Genomic DNA, 19,439 nt, shown 5'->3' with positions numbered 1-19,439 from the left:
TCTCTCACAGAACCCAAACTATTCATCTTAAGTTTTTTTTAATGAATGTTTTTATTGAATGAACATAAATGGAATTAGCCTGATTACATAATTTTTTACTGAAAAAGCATTTTTGAGCCAAAATCTCTCGGGTTTAACAGCATAGTTAGTACATTGTAGGTGACAGCTACTGGCTGTTAATCTTAAAGTTGTAGGGAAATCATACTTAAATGACAAATCATTCTGGCTTAAAGATATATATAAATGTACTCTTTATCAGACCATTTTGTCCCAAAATTTAGAAAATTTCTATTTAAAAAAAAATCCTGTCTGTTTTTTTTTTTGTTATCTTATGCAGGCCAGTTAGTTATACATCAGCTTGTACACCTAAATTCATCCAATCATATATCAACGGTCATCTGTCAATCTAATTTTTTCGGTCATAGCATCTTGATTCATATGTCGCAGCTAATATACTCAACGGTTGAAATCAGAAATAAGAATAATTTCCTTTCCCATGGAGTTGCGTCCCAGTGTTCACGGGGATGGACGTCTGTGTCTTCGGCAGGCGTAGAGCTAACAGAACTGGCAGCGTTGCGAGGCAAGGGCTCAAACATGAACGGCTGTAAACCTTCTACACCAAACCGAGCTTCTGCCACCCTGGCGTCCTCTTCTACAAAATCGTCATCCCCGCTTTCCTCCTCTGAATGAAAAATGTATGACGGAGGAGACTAATCCACAACCTCCGACACTAAACTCTCCTACTCTTGCATGTTTCCGCTGTCCATAGTGTTCCTTGATAGTGTAATTTCTAAAGGGCTGGTTTTATTCCCCGCATCAGTGTGTCGCAGTGAGCTTGTCACAGGTATTTTTGATTTATGGCCAATTTTGGGTCGAGATACGGCCGAGGCAGTGAGGAAGTGGGGGCAGATTTGTGCGACAATGGAGGAACAAGAGGGCCAAAAAGAGCGAGGATCCAGGCGGAAAAAGGGTCCCAATGTTCTCGCGCACCTCACTCTTCTAGCTGGTCCATCTTCACAAGTTGTTTTCCACAATGGCAGTCATAGAAACAAAACAAGCCGGTAAGGTACAAAACAGGAAATGCGGATAGTGTACAGTGGATGTAGATTTGACCAAACAGAGGCCTCCTGTCTGCGGTCAGCTACAATTTTGGGGAGGTGCAGCAGAGTGTCTGTGGCAGGGAAACATTTCCATTCACTGCAGCACACAGACAGATGACCTGGTTTCTGAGTATATATCAGACTTTATCAGTCACCAATTTAGATGCTGCCAACATACCATCCACAACCAAACTGGCTTACGAACCTTCAACCCAAAAAATCCCGCCCCCTTGATAAACAACCCATCATATTCACTTTATTCACTCGTGTAAAGTCAGACACCACTTGGGAGAATTTGGAAATGCAACAGTTGGAAGAACTGCTTCCCTACGACTTTAGTACAGCAAAATATGTAGCAAATATTTATTATGGTCTCCAAAAGTTGGGTGCGCAGCCCCCCCATCACACCGTCTGTATCAGCCACAGGAACTGATTAATGCATTTATGTGTAATCAAGGATTTTCCTCATTTCGAACAACAAAAAGAATCTCTTATCCTGTTAATTGTTTTGTTTTTAAACACCACAGTAAATCCCTGTGACTGAAACATGTGGATTTTATTCTAAGTAAAATTTTAAAAGGCAGTTTTTTTTAAAGAATATAGGCTGTAAATAAAGTAGTTAAAAAGTATAAAGTAGAAGTAGTTAAATAGAAAACTTCAGCTTTTAGACAAAGTGGCTGTAGCAGAGCACCCCAGTCACAGACTATTTCAGCCATTACCCTCTGGCAGGAGGCTGCGGTCCATCAGGACCAGAACCTCACGTCACAAAAACAGTTTTTTCCCATCTGCTATCGGCCTTATCAACAAGGCCAAGACCCGCCCGTGACACTGGACAATGTTTCTCTCCCCCATTCAGGATTTCTGCGTTACATTAACGCACAGTCTACTGTTTGTATATAGCTTCTGTGTATATATATATATATATATATATATATATATATATATATATATTATATATATTCTATCTTATTTTGCTATTTTGTTTTGTTTTTTTGTCTGCACCAACAGCACCAAGTCAAATTCCTTGTAAGTGCAAACCTACTTGGCAATAAACTTGATTCTGATTCTGATTCTGATTCTGATAACCTGCATGTTATCAGCGAAAATCACATGAAATGTGAGTTATGTTGGTTTGACGCTGAGAGGAACAGCTTATTTGCTCCTGCTGCTGTTAACTAACGTCCCCCCTCCCCCACTTCCTTCCTTCCGCTAAAGTTTGTTTCGCTTTTCTCCTCAGTGACGCAGAATAGAAAACCTCCGGAGAATCTACTAAAAGGTAAACAAATACATTGTTTTTTTTATCTTTAGCTCCATAGAATAAGCTGTGGGAAGGATTTCTGCAACAGAAAGAACTGAGTATGGATGTTATCCTCCCATTAAATGGCCATTATTAGCGGTTGTTAATGCCATAGAAAGGCTTCAGATTGTGCCTACTACCTGCTAGTAGGATCAGTAGATTATCACCAAATTAATCCTAATCCTAACCCTGAGAATATTCCCTTTCTTTACCCACACAATTCATAGGCAGATCCAGGATTTTCAAAAGAGGGGTGCCCACTTTACGGTAATGTGAAGACCACGTGAAGCGAAATTAGTGAACCGGGGCCTCCTACTGGTCTGCAAGGGTATTACAATGGATACATGAAAATATTTTCTTAGGTAGTAAAATAAAATAGAGATGGGACCTGCTTTGTAAGGACCCAATATAAAAATTAATCAAGCTTTTAATACCAAAATTCTGATGTGAACATGTATAAATCTAAAATGGTGTCTGTTATTGTTCATGCTGAGTTTAACAAAATAAGAGCACACACTGTTTTCAGGAGAACTATTAGAGAGCTAAAATGACTCATTGGAGGCAGTATAGTAATAATGGGAGAGACTAAACTATCTGAAGTTTGGAGAGTGATCAGGAAAATAAACGGAATAAAGAAAACTTATTAGGTGCCTTTTACAGCACAATGAAAACCAATAAGTTTAAATTAATTAGATAAGAATAGTATGGACAAGGTCCTGCTTAATTAGAGAGGACAGTGTTTAGATGGTACTGTATAATAAATGCGTCAGAAAAAATATTGTTTTGTAGGAACATTGAACGACAACTGAAATATAAATTGATATAATTTTTTTTTTTTTTTTTTTTTTAGTTTCTGTTGCCCCGGGTCAGAACCCCTCCCTGTCTGTCCATGAGGAAAACAGTGGGTATGTTGTCATGGTTACTGTCCCTCTCCGTATCTACTTCAATGCTGCCTCCATGTCATGTTTCTTCTGTTATCTGCTTTGCATAAATACACAGTGAGTTTCTTTTATTTTTATAATTAAAGTTGATTTGAGCCTCCATGATGTATCAGTCTGTTTCTGCTCTGATTGGTTTTTACAAAATGCTATTTTTTTTCCAAAACAAATTTTTCGTTTTTCTCTTTATGAAGGAAAATCTCCAAGGATTATCAGATTATTGTCTGAAACAGTCTTCATGAGGAACAGCTGATGTTTGTTACTCACTAAACGAATGGCTTTGTTTTCAGGTCTTTAAATCTAACTTTCATTTTCTCCTTTGATGTCAATTGAACAGCAGTCTCTACCTTTATAAATTGAAATGAAATTAATGGCTGTTATATCAAGGCTGCACAGTGGTGCAGTGGGCAACACTGTTACCTTGCAGCAAGAAGGTTCTGGATTTAATTCCTGGCCCAGGGTCTTTCTGCATGGAGCTGCATGTTCTCCCTGAGCATGCATGGGTTCTCTCCGGGTACTCTGGCTTCTTCTCACAGTCCAAAATCACGACTGTTAATTCGCTCATCAACACTACTGTTCAAAAGTTTGGGGTCACACTGAAATGTCATTTTTTAAGGAAAAGCACTGTACTTTTCAATGAAGATAACTTTAAACTAGTCTTAACTTTAAAGAAATACACTCTATACATTGCTAATCTGGTAAATAACTATTCTAGCTGCAAATGTCTGGTTTTTGGTGCAATATCTGCATAGGTGTATAGAGGCCCCTTTCCAGCAACTATCACTCCAGTGTTCTAATGGTACAATGTGTTTGCTCTTTGGCTCAGAAGGCTAATTGATTATTAGAAAACTCTTGTGCAATCATGTTCACACATCTGAAAACAGTTTAGCTCGTTACAGAAGCTACAAAACTGACCTTCCTTTGAGCAGATTGAGTTTCTGGAGCATCACATTTGTGGAGTCAATTAAACGCTCAAAATGCCCAGAAAAAGAGAACTTTCATCTGAAACTTGACAGTCTATTCTTGTTCTTAGAAATGAAGGCTATGCCATGCGAGAAATTGCTAAGAAATTAAAGATTTCCTACAACGGTGTGTACTGCTCCCTTCAGAGGACAGCACAAAGAGGCTCTAACCAGAGTAGAAAAAGAAGTGGGAGGCCGCGTTGCACAAGTGTGCAAGAAGATAAGTACATTAGAGTCTCTAGTTTGAAAAAACAGACGCCTCACAGGTCCCCAACTGGCATCTTCATTACATAGTACCCGCAAAACACCAGTATCAACATCTACAGTGAAGAGGTGGCTGCAGGATTCTGGGCTTCAGGGCAGAGTGGCAAAGAAAAAGCCATATCTGAGACTGGCCAATAAAAGAAAAAGATTAAGATGGGCAAAAGAACACAGACATTGGACAGAGGAAGACTGGAAAAAAGTGTTGTGGACGGATGAATCCAAGTTTGAGGTGTTTGGATCACAAAGAAGAACGTTTGTGAGACGCAGAACAAATGAAAAGATGCTGGAAGAATGCCTGACACCATCTGTTAAGCATGGTGGAGGTAATGTGATGGTCTGGGTTTGCTTTGTTGCTGGTAAGGTGGGAGATTTGTACAGGGTAAAAGGGATTCTGAATAAGGAAGGCTATCACTCCATTTTGCAACGCCATGCCATACCCAGTGGACAGCGCTTGATTGGAGCCAATTTCAGCCTACAACAGGACAATGACCCTAAACACACCTCCAAATTGTGTAAGAACCATTTAGAGCAGAAGCAGGCAGCTGGTATTCTATCGGTAATGGAGTGGCCAGCGCAGTCACCAGATCCGAACCCCATTGAGCTGTTTTGGGAGCAGCTTGACCGTATGTTACGCAAGAAGTGCCCATCCAACCAATCCAACTGTGGGAGCTGCTTCTGGAAGCTTGGGGCGCAATTTCTCCAGATTACCTAAACAAATTAACAGTTAGAATGCCAAAGGTCTGCAATGCTGGAATTGCTGCATATGGAGGATTCTTTGGAGAAAGCAAAGTTTGATGTAAAAAACTCTTATTTCAAATACAAATCATTATTTCTAATCTTGTCTTGACTACTTTCTATTCATTTCACAAGGTATGGTGGTGAATAAGTGTGACTTTTCAGGAAAACACAAAATTGTTTTGGGTGACCCCAAACTTTTGAACCCCCTTATTTTTCAAACTAATCCAATCAGCGCGCTCTCTGACAACCAGTCCCCTACAACGCTTGTTAAACAGAGCGTGGACAGATACAGATCGCAGTAGTTCTAATCCACACATGATGCTCAAATTATTGTACTGCCTTCTTGCTTTACAAAATAAACTGGCTGAAACACTTCTTTAAAAACCCTAGCTCTATTTGGAACGTCATACCATGTCACTTGTTGTCAACACTGGGTGGTTTGAGCTTTTTCTTAACCTGTAACTACGATATTGATAAATCATCCCCTGCTTTTTTACAGAAATATAGACTTGTAGCTGATGTAACAATTACTACATGCTTCCACGTGTGTGCTGAGGTACCAGTATGAATTTCATGTGTGTAGGACAATTCTTAGGTTAAAAACAAGGGGGATGCATTTTGTGGCAGGTCCTTGCCAAAAACTGCATCCCCTGCTATCTCAGAGGAGTTGACACTTGTACGTCTGTATTCCTGATTATTCGTCAGTAAGTAAGTACAAGGATCAGCAAATGCAAATTCTGCCCTGTAAAACAATGACAGTGCAATTGTCGCTTCATATGATCTGAAGCCCCATTTGGAGCTTTTAAACAGGATTTTGAAAAACTTTGATAAATTGCTGCTGTAATATTATAGATTTTTTAGAATAAAAAGCTAGCAGATGTGCATAAACAAACAAACAAACAAAAAATACAATACAGTTCAGTAAAATACAGTTCTGTTTTATGCCTCATTCTTGTAAGTTTAAAATGTTCCAATGCTCCTGAATGCACCATAGCTTTCTGACGCGCAGCGAACACATCTCACTGGTCTGTGAACGCTGTGCTGTGTAGATGCGCGTTTGATTTTCCACTTTAGAGAAAGCTTTGCAAACTCAAAACTCACGTCGGCTATCACGGTTTAGTGTTGTGTGTAAATAGCAAGAGACCACAACAAATAAATCAGCCGTACCATGGTCAAAATCTTTGGATTTAATGTTGTTCAAAAAATCCGTACTTTTGTAAATGAATCTGCCAAATAACCACAACTTTTTTTCCCACAAGAGGTATTTTTAAACGTTTTTATATCATTAATAGAAGAACCTAAGCTCCATTGAACATATTTTAATCCGTTTTCCTCGTCGATATGCAGTTCAACAGAGCGAGGCGCGCTCCCGCGACTGGGGATGCATATTTCGGCAGGCATGCACTTTTGGGCATAACACCAGGATCTGGACGGGACACAATTTTTTTCCGTGGGAGTGGGACGGGACAGGAGTGAAAATCCACTCCCGTCTCAGACGGGAGTGGATTTTTATCTGACTCGCGGACATTGGTGAACAACTATCGATATCAGGGAGTCTCCCGGACCTTCCAGGAGACTTGGGATGTCTGCTATAATCCTTAGGTGTGAGAGTGAATGGTTGTCCTGCTTGTCTCTGTGTTGCCCTGGCGACCTGCCCAGGATGTACCCCACCTCTCACTATTGATCACCAGTACCCCTCGCAACCCCAGCAGGGATAAGCGTGACGGAAAACAAATGGATGGTTGTTATATTGTTTTTTTTGTTTTTTTTTTATTTAAAAAACTGTTTCAAGCTTTAATTGAACATATAATCCACCTGTATAGTTTTAAGGCTCAGAACATCTAGACAGCAGGCTTAGATGTTCCGCAGGAAGAAGTTTGACTGGATAATATCTTCATTTATACAGTTATTCTAAAGGTCCTTCGCAGTGTGCGAAATACCTGTCAATATTTGGGGGGGTCCCCATCTCGCGATTGTTGCGCAATACCAATCTAAATTTTCTCAATATGCAGTAGGCCTATAACATTTCAAAGTCAAAGTCAGCTTTAATGTCAATTCTTCAGATTCACCAGACACACAAGGACTAGAGAGGACGTTCATTTCTCATTCACCAACAGTGAAACCGATAAAGTGCACAGGCACAACAGATAAGATCAGTTCCTAATACTAAAATTTAAACATTCAATTCACTATAAAATATAAAATGTACAATAATATAAAATATGCAATACTTATGCTAGTGAAAAAAGGCAGATGGTAATGGCAGCAGAAAAAATATTATTATTATTACCAATTATGTAAGATATACATTTGTAACAGTAACAGTGCAAAAGAAATATAGTAATAATAGTAGTGCAGGAGACAGTTTGTCCGGAGTGATTTTTTTTTTTTAGGGGGGGGTCAGCTTCCTGACAGCTTGATGGATGAAGTTTTTTGTGAATCTGAGTGGGCAAGAGCCTGAATAGACAGTCAGTCTATGAAAACACACACAGGCACAAAGACTGTCTGTCTGTCCGTCTCTCTCTTTCATGCACGCACATGTCCTGCTTTAATTCAGTTTCTGACGAATGGAAATGGGTCCAATTTGTCCAGAGGAGGTCTGTTATGGTCCATAAACAGGAGTGAAGACCTGCTGTCTTCACGCAATCTGTTCCGCATTGCCCCTGTGCTGCGGAAAAGCACATGGCTAATTTGCATACGCGAACAGGATTGGCTGGCTCCACTTCGCAAAAAACAGCATGTTTGTGAATAAAGGTTTTGAATTTTAATACTGGACATGTTGAGCTTAAGAACATTTTAGTGACCATTAGCGACAAAAAAATAATTTATGTCCTGCCCTCACTCTTAGCTTAACAGGTAGATTACCATAATTTCCAATAACCACACTGTAAGCCTTTTCTTTGGATTTATTGGCTGGTATGAATGGATGACTGAATGGTAAAACTGCAACAAAGAAATAATGTGCATAAGTCTTTGTGTAAACAGGCACAATTCCAAATAAACAGGCACAATTCTCCCAAATAATAAACTCAACATATTCCCTGAATATGTACAGAAACACATAATGACACAAACAACATGTTAACATTTAGCTGCTAGCTAGCGGTATCGCTAACGGTTAGTTAGCGCGTATGCTAATGGCTAGTTAGCGCGTATGCTAGCGTCTTTTTAAACTTCTCTTCTCGGTGACCTTTCTTGCAATAAACCTCCAAACACAACATGAAACAGTACTATATGTAAATAAACGAAATACACATCAAATTACATGCTGTACTGGCCAAAAACGCAGCACATAGAGAACAGATTTAGCTATGCAGCGTTTACTCATTAAACAGGAAGACACCAACTGCTCAACTTCCGGTGCTTTCAAAATAAGACTATATCAAAGATTATACATAAGAAAGCTTATAGTATATAACTTAGAAACAATATGCAAATATGAGCAATGGCTCCCTAAGGAGCCAGAACATTTTATTAAAATTTTTTTGACACAATTTAAGACCCCCCTTAAATTTTGCTTCTGAGGCTTTCAGGGGGGCTCATGGGTTAATCGGGAGGGTCGAACCCCCTCCGGACCTCCCCCGTATTTCGCACTCTGGTCCTTCACTTTACTCTTAATCAAACTGCAAACACGTTAATCATTTTACCAATCTCTTCATTTCAAGCATCCAGTAACCTCTTCTCCTTGTTTCTAATCTTAGTTATAGTTTAGTATCACAACTTTATTTCTGTAATAGAGAGAGATCTGATTGAATTGTCTCTGTAAACTGCCTTGTGGTTACATGTGTTTGGAATATACTATATATTATCTGAATTGAATTGAAAACAGCGACTGTATCCTGCAGGCATGAATCACTGAATGTAAATGTATCTTCATCCTGTGTTTTCTTAGCTGCAGCTCCAGGTCTGTGAGCTGATGTGAAGTGAGCAGCATGGATCAGGTTGAGGACAGAGAGGACAGAGTCCCTCCCTCTACAACCACTCTGTGTGGAGAACATGAGGACCAGAGCAAAGCTCAGAGGTCAGATCGCCATCTCTAACTGTCCAGGACTCTTCTCCATGTCAGAGCTCAGCATGAACATCAACAATTTATATTTATTCACAGGAAACAAACAGAACCTGGACCAGAACCCAGCTGTGTGTCTTTAAAGGGCAACCATTCAAAGGATGTCATCATTAATTTTAAATCAGATCAACCTTCATCAGCAAACAGGTGAGCTGTTTCTAAATGTTCCACTAATTAGTTTAAACTAACTTCATTCCAACATATTAATGTGAACACAACTCTTTCTCTCACATGTCTGTGTTCAAATGTGAAGCAGTGAGTGATGGAGGCTAAATAATGGAAATAATCAAAAGATTGTTTTGTGATGATATGAAATGAACTTGTAAGATGATATTGGAGCTAAAATTAGTTGTTCTTCCATCCAGTTGAATCTTTCTGGATCACCTTGTGTCACATTAGTGAACCAGAGTTGGTGCTTCTGCAGAGCTTAAGGTGATGCACATGTAGTCATGTCATGATGCTGATTCAACTATTAGATGGAAACTAAATCATCCAAACTAAGGCAAGCTCAGAGGTCCAGGATCAGAATCAAAAATACAGGTATGCTAGTGAAGTCTCACTACAGGCCCGAATAATCTAGCACTAATGACAGATCTGAAGGCGGTTAAAGTAGAGATTTAAGCAGGTGGATCAGATGAGAGGTAATGAGAACTAGGCGCAGAAACACAAGTGATTGAAATGAGTAATCAGACCAGATATCAATGCCAAGATCATTACAGTTGGATCAACAGTTTAAGAATAGAACAAGTTAAACAAACAACAAGAAGATAAATGAACTTGTTTCTCCATCAGCAGTTCAGACCACCAGATTTCCCACACTGTATCAGTGCTCCACTCCGCCCCACTCACGTACATTGTGCAGAGTACTTGTCTGTCATGTTATTTAATGAGAACTGTTCCACATCCACCGCTACTCCTCTGCACGTCACAGTCCACATACGTTTTCTCCGTCTGTCACCTTCAAAATAAAGAGCCGAGTAATTTTTTGCTGCCATCTGGCCAGATCAAGATCTGTAATTGCAATTGCATCAAACAGGAAAAAGAATGTTGAGAAGATTCAGTTTGTGAAATTAAAATATGGTAATGATGGATCGGTAACTAAAAATTAGAGCATAATTCTAATATATTCCCAAAAACTAAGACCGTTTAATTTGATTATTGGATGCAAACTATTGGTACTTCAACAGACCAGTAAACAGATTTCAAATCTCAATCAAAATATTTATTTTAAAAGTTTAATCAAATCCAGTCAAAACTTCTGCATCCGACAACTTCAAAAGAAACTTCTTATCGCAGGCATTCCTCAGCATCTCATGGATGAAGAGATGCTGAGTTTGGAAGTAGAGAACAAACATAGTTCATACAAGCCAATTTTATATGATCCTAGTTATCCCTGTTACAAAAATCTACAACAAAAAGAAAATATTTGGGCAAAAACTCAACATATGCTGGATGCTGATGGGGAATTTTTAAATGTCATATTGAATAAAGTATTAATTTCCGCATGTTTTGCTCCTATATTTAATAATAATATAGCGAATGCTCTCCTCGAGCTCCGAGGTTAAGTTTAAATACATTATTAGACTAAGATTGAATTCAGGGTTTTTCCTTCAGGATCCAACAGAACCTCAAACCAGAACCCAGCTGTATTTCCTTAAAGAGTGACAAGTCAATGGGTCACCTTATCAATTTTAAATCAGACCTACCTTCAGCTGCAAAGAGGTGAGCTCTGTCTAAATGTTTAACTGTCTGAAACTAAACTGATTGGATTTGAAATGTTTTTATGTGATATTTTTCATTCCTTTTAATGAAACTTTGTTTTTGCTGGATGTTTTTGCACTAATTCAGTCTCCGGTGAGTTCAGGGTAAGCATTGTTGGAGGTGTTTCTAAGTCTCTGTTTTCACCTGTTGGTCCAGCAGGGGTCATAATTCAGGTTACCTTTAAATGCATTATTAGACTAAGATTGAATTCAGGGTTTTTCCTTCAGGATCCAACAGAACCTCAAACCAGAACCCAGCTGTATTTCCTTAAAGAGTGACAAGTCAATGGGTCACCTTATCGATTTTAAATCAGACCTACCTTCAGCTGCAAAGAGGTGAGCTCTGTCTGAATGTTTAACTGTCTAAAACTAAACTGATTGGATTCGGAATGTTTTTATGTGATATTTATCATTCCTTTTAATGAAACTGTTTGTTTTTGCTAATTAACTAATTCAGTCTCCAATGAGTTCAGGCTAAGCATTGTTGGAGATGTTTCTAAGTCTCTGTTTTCACCTGTTGGTCCAACAGAGGTCATAATTGAGGTGAAATATTTTACAGAAATAATGAAAAACAGAATAAGTTGTTCTCAGTTCAGACTCTGTTGTATTGTTTTCTTCCTAAATTTGAGATTTTTGTTATTCTCCATCCGTTATAATTGACATAGTGAATAAATAGCAATGTACGAATTTTGAAGGCAAGTTTTTAACGGTGGTGAAGATATGGAGCCAAGACAAAATAATTAACCTGTGGAAATAATTAAGTGTTGTTTATTTTGAAAATGTATTAATTTTTGCTTGGATCTGAATCTAAGGTCTCAGATTAAAACTGGGATATTTTTTCATAGATATTAAAACTGTTTTTCATTTAAAGTAAAGAAATTCCTGAACATCAAAGTTATTTCTGTCCATAACTCCTCCTGTTAGCTCTCTGCATATCTTGGACCATGTTTATCATGAAGCAAACAGATTTATCTTAGGATGTCAACCTCTAATCTTACCTGGACTTTCTTCTTTCTGATTAACTTGCCTTTATCAATATTTTGTAATTCAGTTTATTTAAATAGTGCCAATTCACAACACACATTACCTCAAGGCACACCAAGGTTCACACCAAGGTTTCATATCATAGAGTCAAATAGATTCAAAGTTTTCTATCTAAGGAAAACCAGTTGCATCAACTCATTGACTCGAAGGCAATGAGTCGATGCACCAAGCATGCTTGTAGTGACAGTAGAGAGGAAAAACTCCCTTTTAACAGGAAGAAACCTCCAGCACAACCAGGCTCAGTGTGAGCGGCCCTCTGGTGAGGCTGACTGGGGATCAAGGAGAAATAAGCAGAGATACAAAGGGAATTTGTCAATCAGCTACAAAGGTGGCTGTCCAGGAAACGCACAGCAAGGCAGACAAGCTCGGAGCCAACCCCCACATCAGAGGACAGAGACCACATCCAGCCAGTTACAGTCAGAGAAACAGGAACACACTGAAAAATAGGCAGAGCCCAAACATTTATAAACAGAGGTGTAGATGGCAGCACAGCTGATAGGAAGCTACTATGATGAAAAAAAGCAGAGAGAGGAGTTACAGATTGAAATGACAAATTCTGCAAACCAGCAGAATAGTGATAGAAGGAAGCAGAATAATGAAAAAGGGGTCCCTATGTCCTCCAGCAGTCTAAGCTTATAGCAACAAGGACTAATCAGCATTTTCATGAACTAACCAGTTATTGGCCTAATAAATGTCTCCAGCTTCCTGTTTGTCATTGAAAAAAGCAGCTGCTCTCAAATAGAGCAAAAATAGACTAGGATTAGATTGACTGACCCTTCAGTAAAGTTCAAGAAGATATTTATTTAACAAACTTCAACAGGAGGTGGAGCTGTGCAGCTTAATGAAACTGAAAGATTTTAGAAACATTTTAAATAAAATAGAATATTACTGATATCTGTTCATGATTTTAGTGTTTTACCATATATGTTCTATCTTTGACGTTACTAATTAAATTATTTTTATGAAGTTGTTAAATAAGGAAGTTATGTCCCCTTGAAGGCAGTTGCAGCTTGGGACTTCCCTTCCGGTTCTTTTCCTGGGAGCAAGTTATTTACTACTTTTAACTCAAACTGGGTAAAACCATATAAAAAGGACTATAAAAACAGGAGTAAAAAAGTAACAGAGTTTATTCCAGATCAGGTCGTTACAGGACAGAGAAAATACTTGGAGCTTGCACAGCTGTGGGCCCCAAATTCATGTCCGCAAGAGTCCGGCAAAGATTGAGCCCCCAACAACGTCATCTCCTGCTTCTTATACCTCATGAGTCTATGTGTTGCATCATGTGGATGTTTAGCTTTCCGTATCAGAAACTATCACACCATCCATACCCTCACCTGTATGCATTTTGCCTCTATGCCCAAGAATTACAGATAGCTTCCCTTTATCAGACCGGCTCCAAGATGTGCCCATATCCTTTTTATCTTTAAAAGACAAGAAGGCTGTCCTATTTACATAACTTCCTTACACACATTGACATCCACAATGTGAAGGAAGGCCTTCTTTGTCTTTAATCTGGCTAACAAAGTAGCAATACACATGATGTATAAAATAATAAACCTAACAAAATCTTATGCCAATCATATTGAATTTAATTTCAAAATATTCCCTTCTGCATAATGCTATTCTGATTATCAGAAACTCAAACTCTAATCAGGTAGGAGCCTCTTTGCTTTGGGCAGTTGTTTCTGAGAAAAGGGAAAGGACATATAGTTTCCGAGCAGGACACGAGAGGGTCAGAGTTAATGCTTCCTGGTTCCTCCACAGAGTCGATCAACAGAACTCAGAGCTTCCCGGTGTTCCATCTGCCCAGCAGCATCAAACCCAACTGGACTCCATATTTATGGTCTGTACATGTACTACAACTACTTACCCATGGGTTCTGTTCACAGTTATCTCAGTGCTGCACTTTGTAGACCAGAGGACTGTCTAACATGGATCTGATATTTGGCTCAATGATCTCAGTCTAATGTGTTCTTAATTCATTTGTCTGTTCAGCTGCTAGAGGAAAACCTTGTTAGATTTGTGAAGAAGGAGCTGAAGAAAATCCAGAAGGTTCTGAGTTCAGATGACCCAGATAAATTAAAGAGTCAGTGGGAGGATGAGGATGTGTTTGAATGTGAGGATGAAGAGCAGAGGAGCAGCAGAGAGGCCTTGGTGAAGATCACCCTGAACTTCCTGAGGAGGATGAAGCAGGAGGAGCTGGCTGAAGATCTGCAGAGCAGTAAGAGGATTTCTATAAAAATTTAATTCGATGGATAAATAATAAATTTATTCCAATCATGAGACAAGAGAGAACAGATGATTTATTGGTAGAAATAGTTTTAGTGCTAATTATACTGTTTCATATTTCAGAGCATTTTTCCTCAGTTTGTCAACATAACCTTAAATCCAGTCTGAAGAAGAGGTTCCAGTCTGTGTTTGAGGGGATCGCTAAAGCAGGAAGTCCAACCCTTCTGAACCAGATCTACACAGAGCTCTACATCGCAGAAGGAGGGACTGGGGGGATCAATGATGAACATGAGGTCAGACAGATTGAAACAGCATTCAGGAATCCACACAGACCAGAAACAACAATCAGACAAGAAGACATCTTTAAAGTTCCTCCTGGAGGAGATCAGCCAATCAGAACAATGATGACAAAGGGAGTGGCTGGCATTGGGAAAACAGTCTTAACACAGAAGTTCACTCTGGACTGGGCTGAAGGCAAAGCCCACCAGAACATCCAGTTCATATTTCCATTCACCTTCAGAGAGCTGAATGTGTTGAAAGACAAAAAGTTCAGCTTGGTGGAACTTGTTCATCACTTCTTCACTGAAACCAAAGGAATCAGCAGCTTTGAGGACTTACAGGTTCTGTTCATCTTTGATGGTCTGGATGAGAGTCGACTTCCTCTGGACTTCCACAACAAGGAGATCCTGACTGATGTTACAGAGTCCACCTCAGTGGATGTTCTGCTGATAAACCTCATCAGGGGGAAACTGCTTCCCTCTGCTCTCCTCTGGATAACGACACGACCTGCAGCAGCCAATCAGATCCCTCCTGACTGTGTTGGCATGGTGACAGAGGTCAGAGGGTTCAGTGACCCACAGAAGGAGGAGTACTTCAAGAAGAGATTAACAGATGAGGAGAAGGCCAGCAGGATCATCTCCCACATCAATAGATCTAGAAGCATTCAGATAATGTGCCACGTTCCAGTCTTCTGCTGGATCACTGCTACGGTTCTGGAGGGAGTGTTGGAGACCAGAGAGGAAGGAGAGCTGCCCAACACCCTGACAGAGATGTACATCCACTTCCTGGTGGTTCAGACCAAAGTGAAGAAGATCAAGTATGATGGAGGAGCTGAGACGGATCCACACTGGAGTCCAGAGAGCAGGAAGATGATCGAGTCTCTGGGAAAACTGGCTTTTGATCAGCTGCAGAAAGGAAACCTGATCTTCTATGAATCAGACCTGACAGAGTGTGGCATCGATATCAGAGCAGCCTCAGTTTACTCAGGAGTGTTCACACAGATCTTTAAAGAGGAGAGAGGGCTGTACCAGAACCAAGAAAAGGTGTTCTGCTTCGTCCATCTGAGTGTTCAGGAGTTTCTGGCTGCTCTTCATGTCCATCTGACCTTCATCAAGGATGGAGTCAATCTAATGAAAGAACAACAACACATTTCTATTTGGTCTAAATTAATTAAATTAATATTTAACAACCCAAATCTAAAATACCTCCATCACAGTGCTGTGGACAAGGCCTTACAGAGTCCAAATGGACATCTGGACCTGTTCCTCCGCTTCCTCCTGGGTCTTTCACTGCAGACCAATCAGAGACTCCTACAAGGTCTGATGACAAAGACAGGAAGTAGCTCACTGACCAATCAGGAAACAGTTCAGCACATCAAGGAGAAGATCAATGAGAATCTATCTGCAGAGAAAAGCATCAACCTGTTCCACTGTCTGAATGAACTGAATGATCGTTCTCTGGTCCAGGAGATCCAACAGTCTCTGAGATCAGGAAGTCTCTCCACAGATAAACTGTCTCCTGCTCAGTGGTCAGCTCTGGTCTTCATCTTAGTGACATCAGGAGAAGATCTGGATGTGTTTGACCTGAAGAAATACTCTGCTTCAGATGAGACTCTTCTCAGGCTGCTGCCAGTGGTCAAAGCTTCAAACAAAGTTCTGTAAGTACTGACAGTTTTATATTTCTGTGCTGATATAGAGCTGAACTTCTATATAAAATGTAATGTGTATTGTGAATCCGGAGATTTTCTGTTACTTATTCATCACTAACAAATTTAATCATGATTGTCACACTGACATTAATGACACACTAATTCAGCAAATGTGTTTGATTTTGAATTATTTCCTTCTGAGCCTGATATCTTTCCATTTAAATCCTGTTTGTAAAGATGTAAATTGGTTGTGTGTTTAGGTTATTGAATCTAAGAACCTGAACAGCATAAAATCAGTTTTCCAAATGTTCTAAAAAAAAAAAAAACAACCTCCAAGGTGCTTGCTGTTGGGCCAGAAGTGAGATATGCCTAGATGAGAATAATGATGGACATACTATAATAGAGGCCCTCAGCTAAGTGAGCTCAAAGGAATTCCCAATACTCTACATGAAGTATGATTGGATTATTGGTGTCTGCCATTGCAATGCAAGAAGCAGTCAAATATGCAGCTCACAGAAGCATTGCAAAGTAATGTGATTCTATGCCCCAAGTAATGCATGGAGGAACCTATTATTGTTGCTGAAAAACTGACTCTTTATTTATTTATTAAGTTTATTCTTCTTCCGTCTAATTTAATAAGGCCCGTACCATAGGACGCACCAACACAATATATGTATCAAAATGTCCGGCTTGGTCCCAGCAGCTATTACTTTGATAAGCGATTGGATTTACCATGGCGACGTAACTGCAAAAAAAACATTCATAAAATTCAAATAGTAATGAATAAGGAGACGGGTGAAAGAAGACATAAAAATCCACTATTTATGAACCTTTGCTATGTGGTCATGCTTTTCACTTTGAAATGGGACGCAGTGTGCTGAAGTTTAAAGTCCCAGAATATTGTCACATCATCATTTCTTGGCAAGAGACAATGTGTCAGGATTTGGTGTTTGATCGAGGACCCAAATGCAGAGGCAAATAGGCAGAGGTGAATTTAGGTGGGTTTAATGAGGTTCACAGGAACTGAGGCAGGAATCAAAAAATCCAACAGAAATAACAAACGAACCACAACCAAGGAGACATTAGGGGAAAACCAAACTCAGGGAGAGACGAGGTAAGCAGACAGACGTTAGACGAGGATCCAGCAAACAGGAACTGAAGAGGGAGGCTTTTAAAGGGGACAGAGACAAAGAGAGGGCTAACGAGAGGATTGAAAACAGGTGAGGAAAGAGCAGAAAACAGAGCTAGGGAAAGAGGACACAAGAGGGCAGCAGAGGACAACAAATGGAAAACCAAGACTGTGACACAATGTCCTGTTTATCAATACGGTTACTTTTAGTTACTTTTAAAAACAGTTGATTATTACATTAGCTTGCTTGTTCTATCCAGCTTACTATAGAGGAAAACTGGGTTTTTTGGAGCCCAGCATAAATATAATCCAAATTTGTTAACTTTGCACATTGAAGTTCTTGTTTTACTCTAATATAGTAAACCAACTCCCTGTTTCTCCAGTAACTAAATAAATTTCCCCCTTGCTAACTGTTATAATATTTATTACCTAATCACAAAAAATGTGTCCCCCCATTTTCTAACCAGCTTCTCATAGAGCAATGGGCAGGTGTGCAGCACCCATGAAATATTTCTGGTCTCAGGCTGATGGTTGATGAGAGACTAATTATTTTTAAAGTGTTCGGCCCTGAAAGAAGGAAGAGGCTTTTTTTAAATTTATTTATTTTTCAGTATAAAGCCTTATGGTCTAAATGGTTGCTATTGTGATACAATAGAGTGTATTAAAGAATGTATTACAGTGTGTATTACTGCATACTGTTAATGCAGTATGGAGAATCAATATTTCAAAAAATACAGAAGAAAATAATAAATGACACATTATTGTTATTCATTGGTGAAATATCTTGCAATTTAAATTAGTGAGCCATCGAATATAAAGAACTGTTGGAAATTCACTTCAATTCTCTTTATTTACATCGCACCAATTCACAACATGTCATCTCAATGCACTTTACAATTCAACTAGATCATCAAGTCGAATTGATCCAAAGTTTTCTAAGGAAATCCAGTCGATTGCGTCGACTCACTCACATCAAGCATGATTGTAGCGACATTGGAGAAAAAAACTTTTAACAAGTGAAACAAGACTACAGTGAAAGAGAGGCCAAGCTCCATCATCTGTCAACATAGGTGTTGATGGCAGCAGCAAAGCTGATATTTCTCTCCAGGATTTTTTCACATCCAAACATGACCAGACTAGATGTAGATACTATGAAAAAAAGCAGAGAGACCAAAACATTTGAGAGTTAACTAACAAATGCTGCAGAATGGGAGAATAGAGATAGGATAAAAAAAGGGGTCCCTAGGTCCTCCAGCAGTCTAAGCCTATAGTACCATAACTATATAGATAGCTCAGGATAACCTGAGCCACTCTAACTATAAGCTTTATCAAAAAGGAAAGTTTTAAGCCTAGCCTTAACAGTAGACAGGGTGTCTGCCTCACGGACTAAAACTGGTAGTTGGTTCCAAAGGTAAGGAGACTGATAAGTTAAAGATCTGCCTCTCATTCTTCTTTTAAAAATTATAGGAACCACTGGTAAACCTGCAGCTTAAGAGAGAAGTGCTCTATTAGGAAAATTAGGAACAATCAGATCTCTGATATCAGACCAAGCTTGGCCATTTAAGCCTTTATATGTGAGAAAGAGGATTTTAAATTCTATTCTGGTTCAACAGGAAGCCAATGAAGAGAAGCCAGGATAGGAGACATATGATTTCTCTTCTTAATTTTCATCAGAACTCTCGCTGCAGCATTTTGGATCAGCTGAAGGCTTTTAACTACAATTTGTTGACTTGCTACTTGATATTAAAGAATTGTAATAGATGAAAGAAGTAAATTCCAGAAATGTCTTTGATATGGGATTTAAATGACAGTTGCTGATCAAAAATAACACCAACATTTTTTACTTCATTATCTGAGATCAATTTAATCTCATTCAAATGAAGTGACTGATTAATCAGTTTCTTTTTCAAAGACTCTGGTTCAAAGATTATAACTTCTGTTTTGTCTTTATTCAGTAGCAGAAAGTTAAGAGTCATCCAGGTTTT

At 39.1% G+C, this 19,439-nt stretch overlaps 1 protein-coding gene across 1 annotated transcript in view; it reads left to right on the top strand.

The window, feature by feature from the left end:
* LOC119775312 overlaps positions 1-19,439 on the top strand; it is a 101,952-nt gene that overhangs the window by 56,996 nt on the left and 25,517 nt on the right. Inside the window, 7 exon segments of the mRNA XM_038273244.1 lie at positions 9,198-9,320; positions 9,405-9,512; positions 10,980-11,087; positions 11,354-11,461; positions 13,934-14,012; positions 14,165-14,390; positions 14,522-16,334. Of these exon segments, the coding sequence (XP_038129172.1) occupies positions 9,232-9,320; positions 9,405-9,512; positions 10,980-11,087; positions 11,354-11,461; positions 13,934-14,012; positions 14,165-14,390; positions 14,522-16,334 (2,531 nt within the window). The 5' untranslated portion in view covers positions 9,198-9,231.

The sequence above is a fragment of the Cyprinodon tularosa genome, unplaced genomic scaffold (genome assembly GCF_016077235.1).
Source record: "Cyprinodon tularosa strain WSP-4 unplaced genomic scaffold, ASM1607723v1 ctg867, whole genome shotgun sequence".
Taxonomy (NCBI): Eukaryota; Metazoa; Chordata; class Actinopteri; order Cyprinodontiformes; family Cyprinodontidae; genus Cyprinodon; species Cyprinodon tularosa.
The sequence above is the reverse complement of the archived record's forward strand: the minus strand, read 5'-3'. Positions and strand labels throughout refer to the sequence as shown.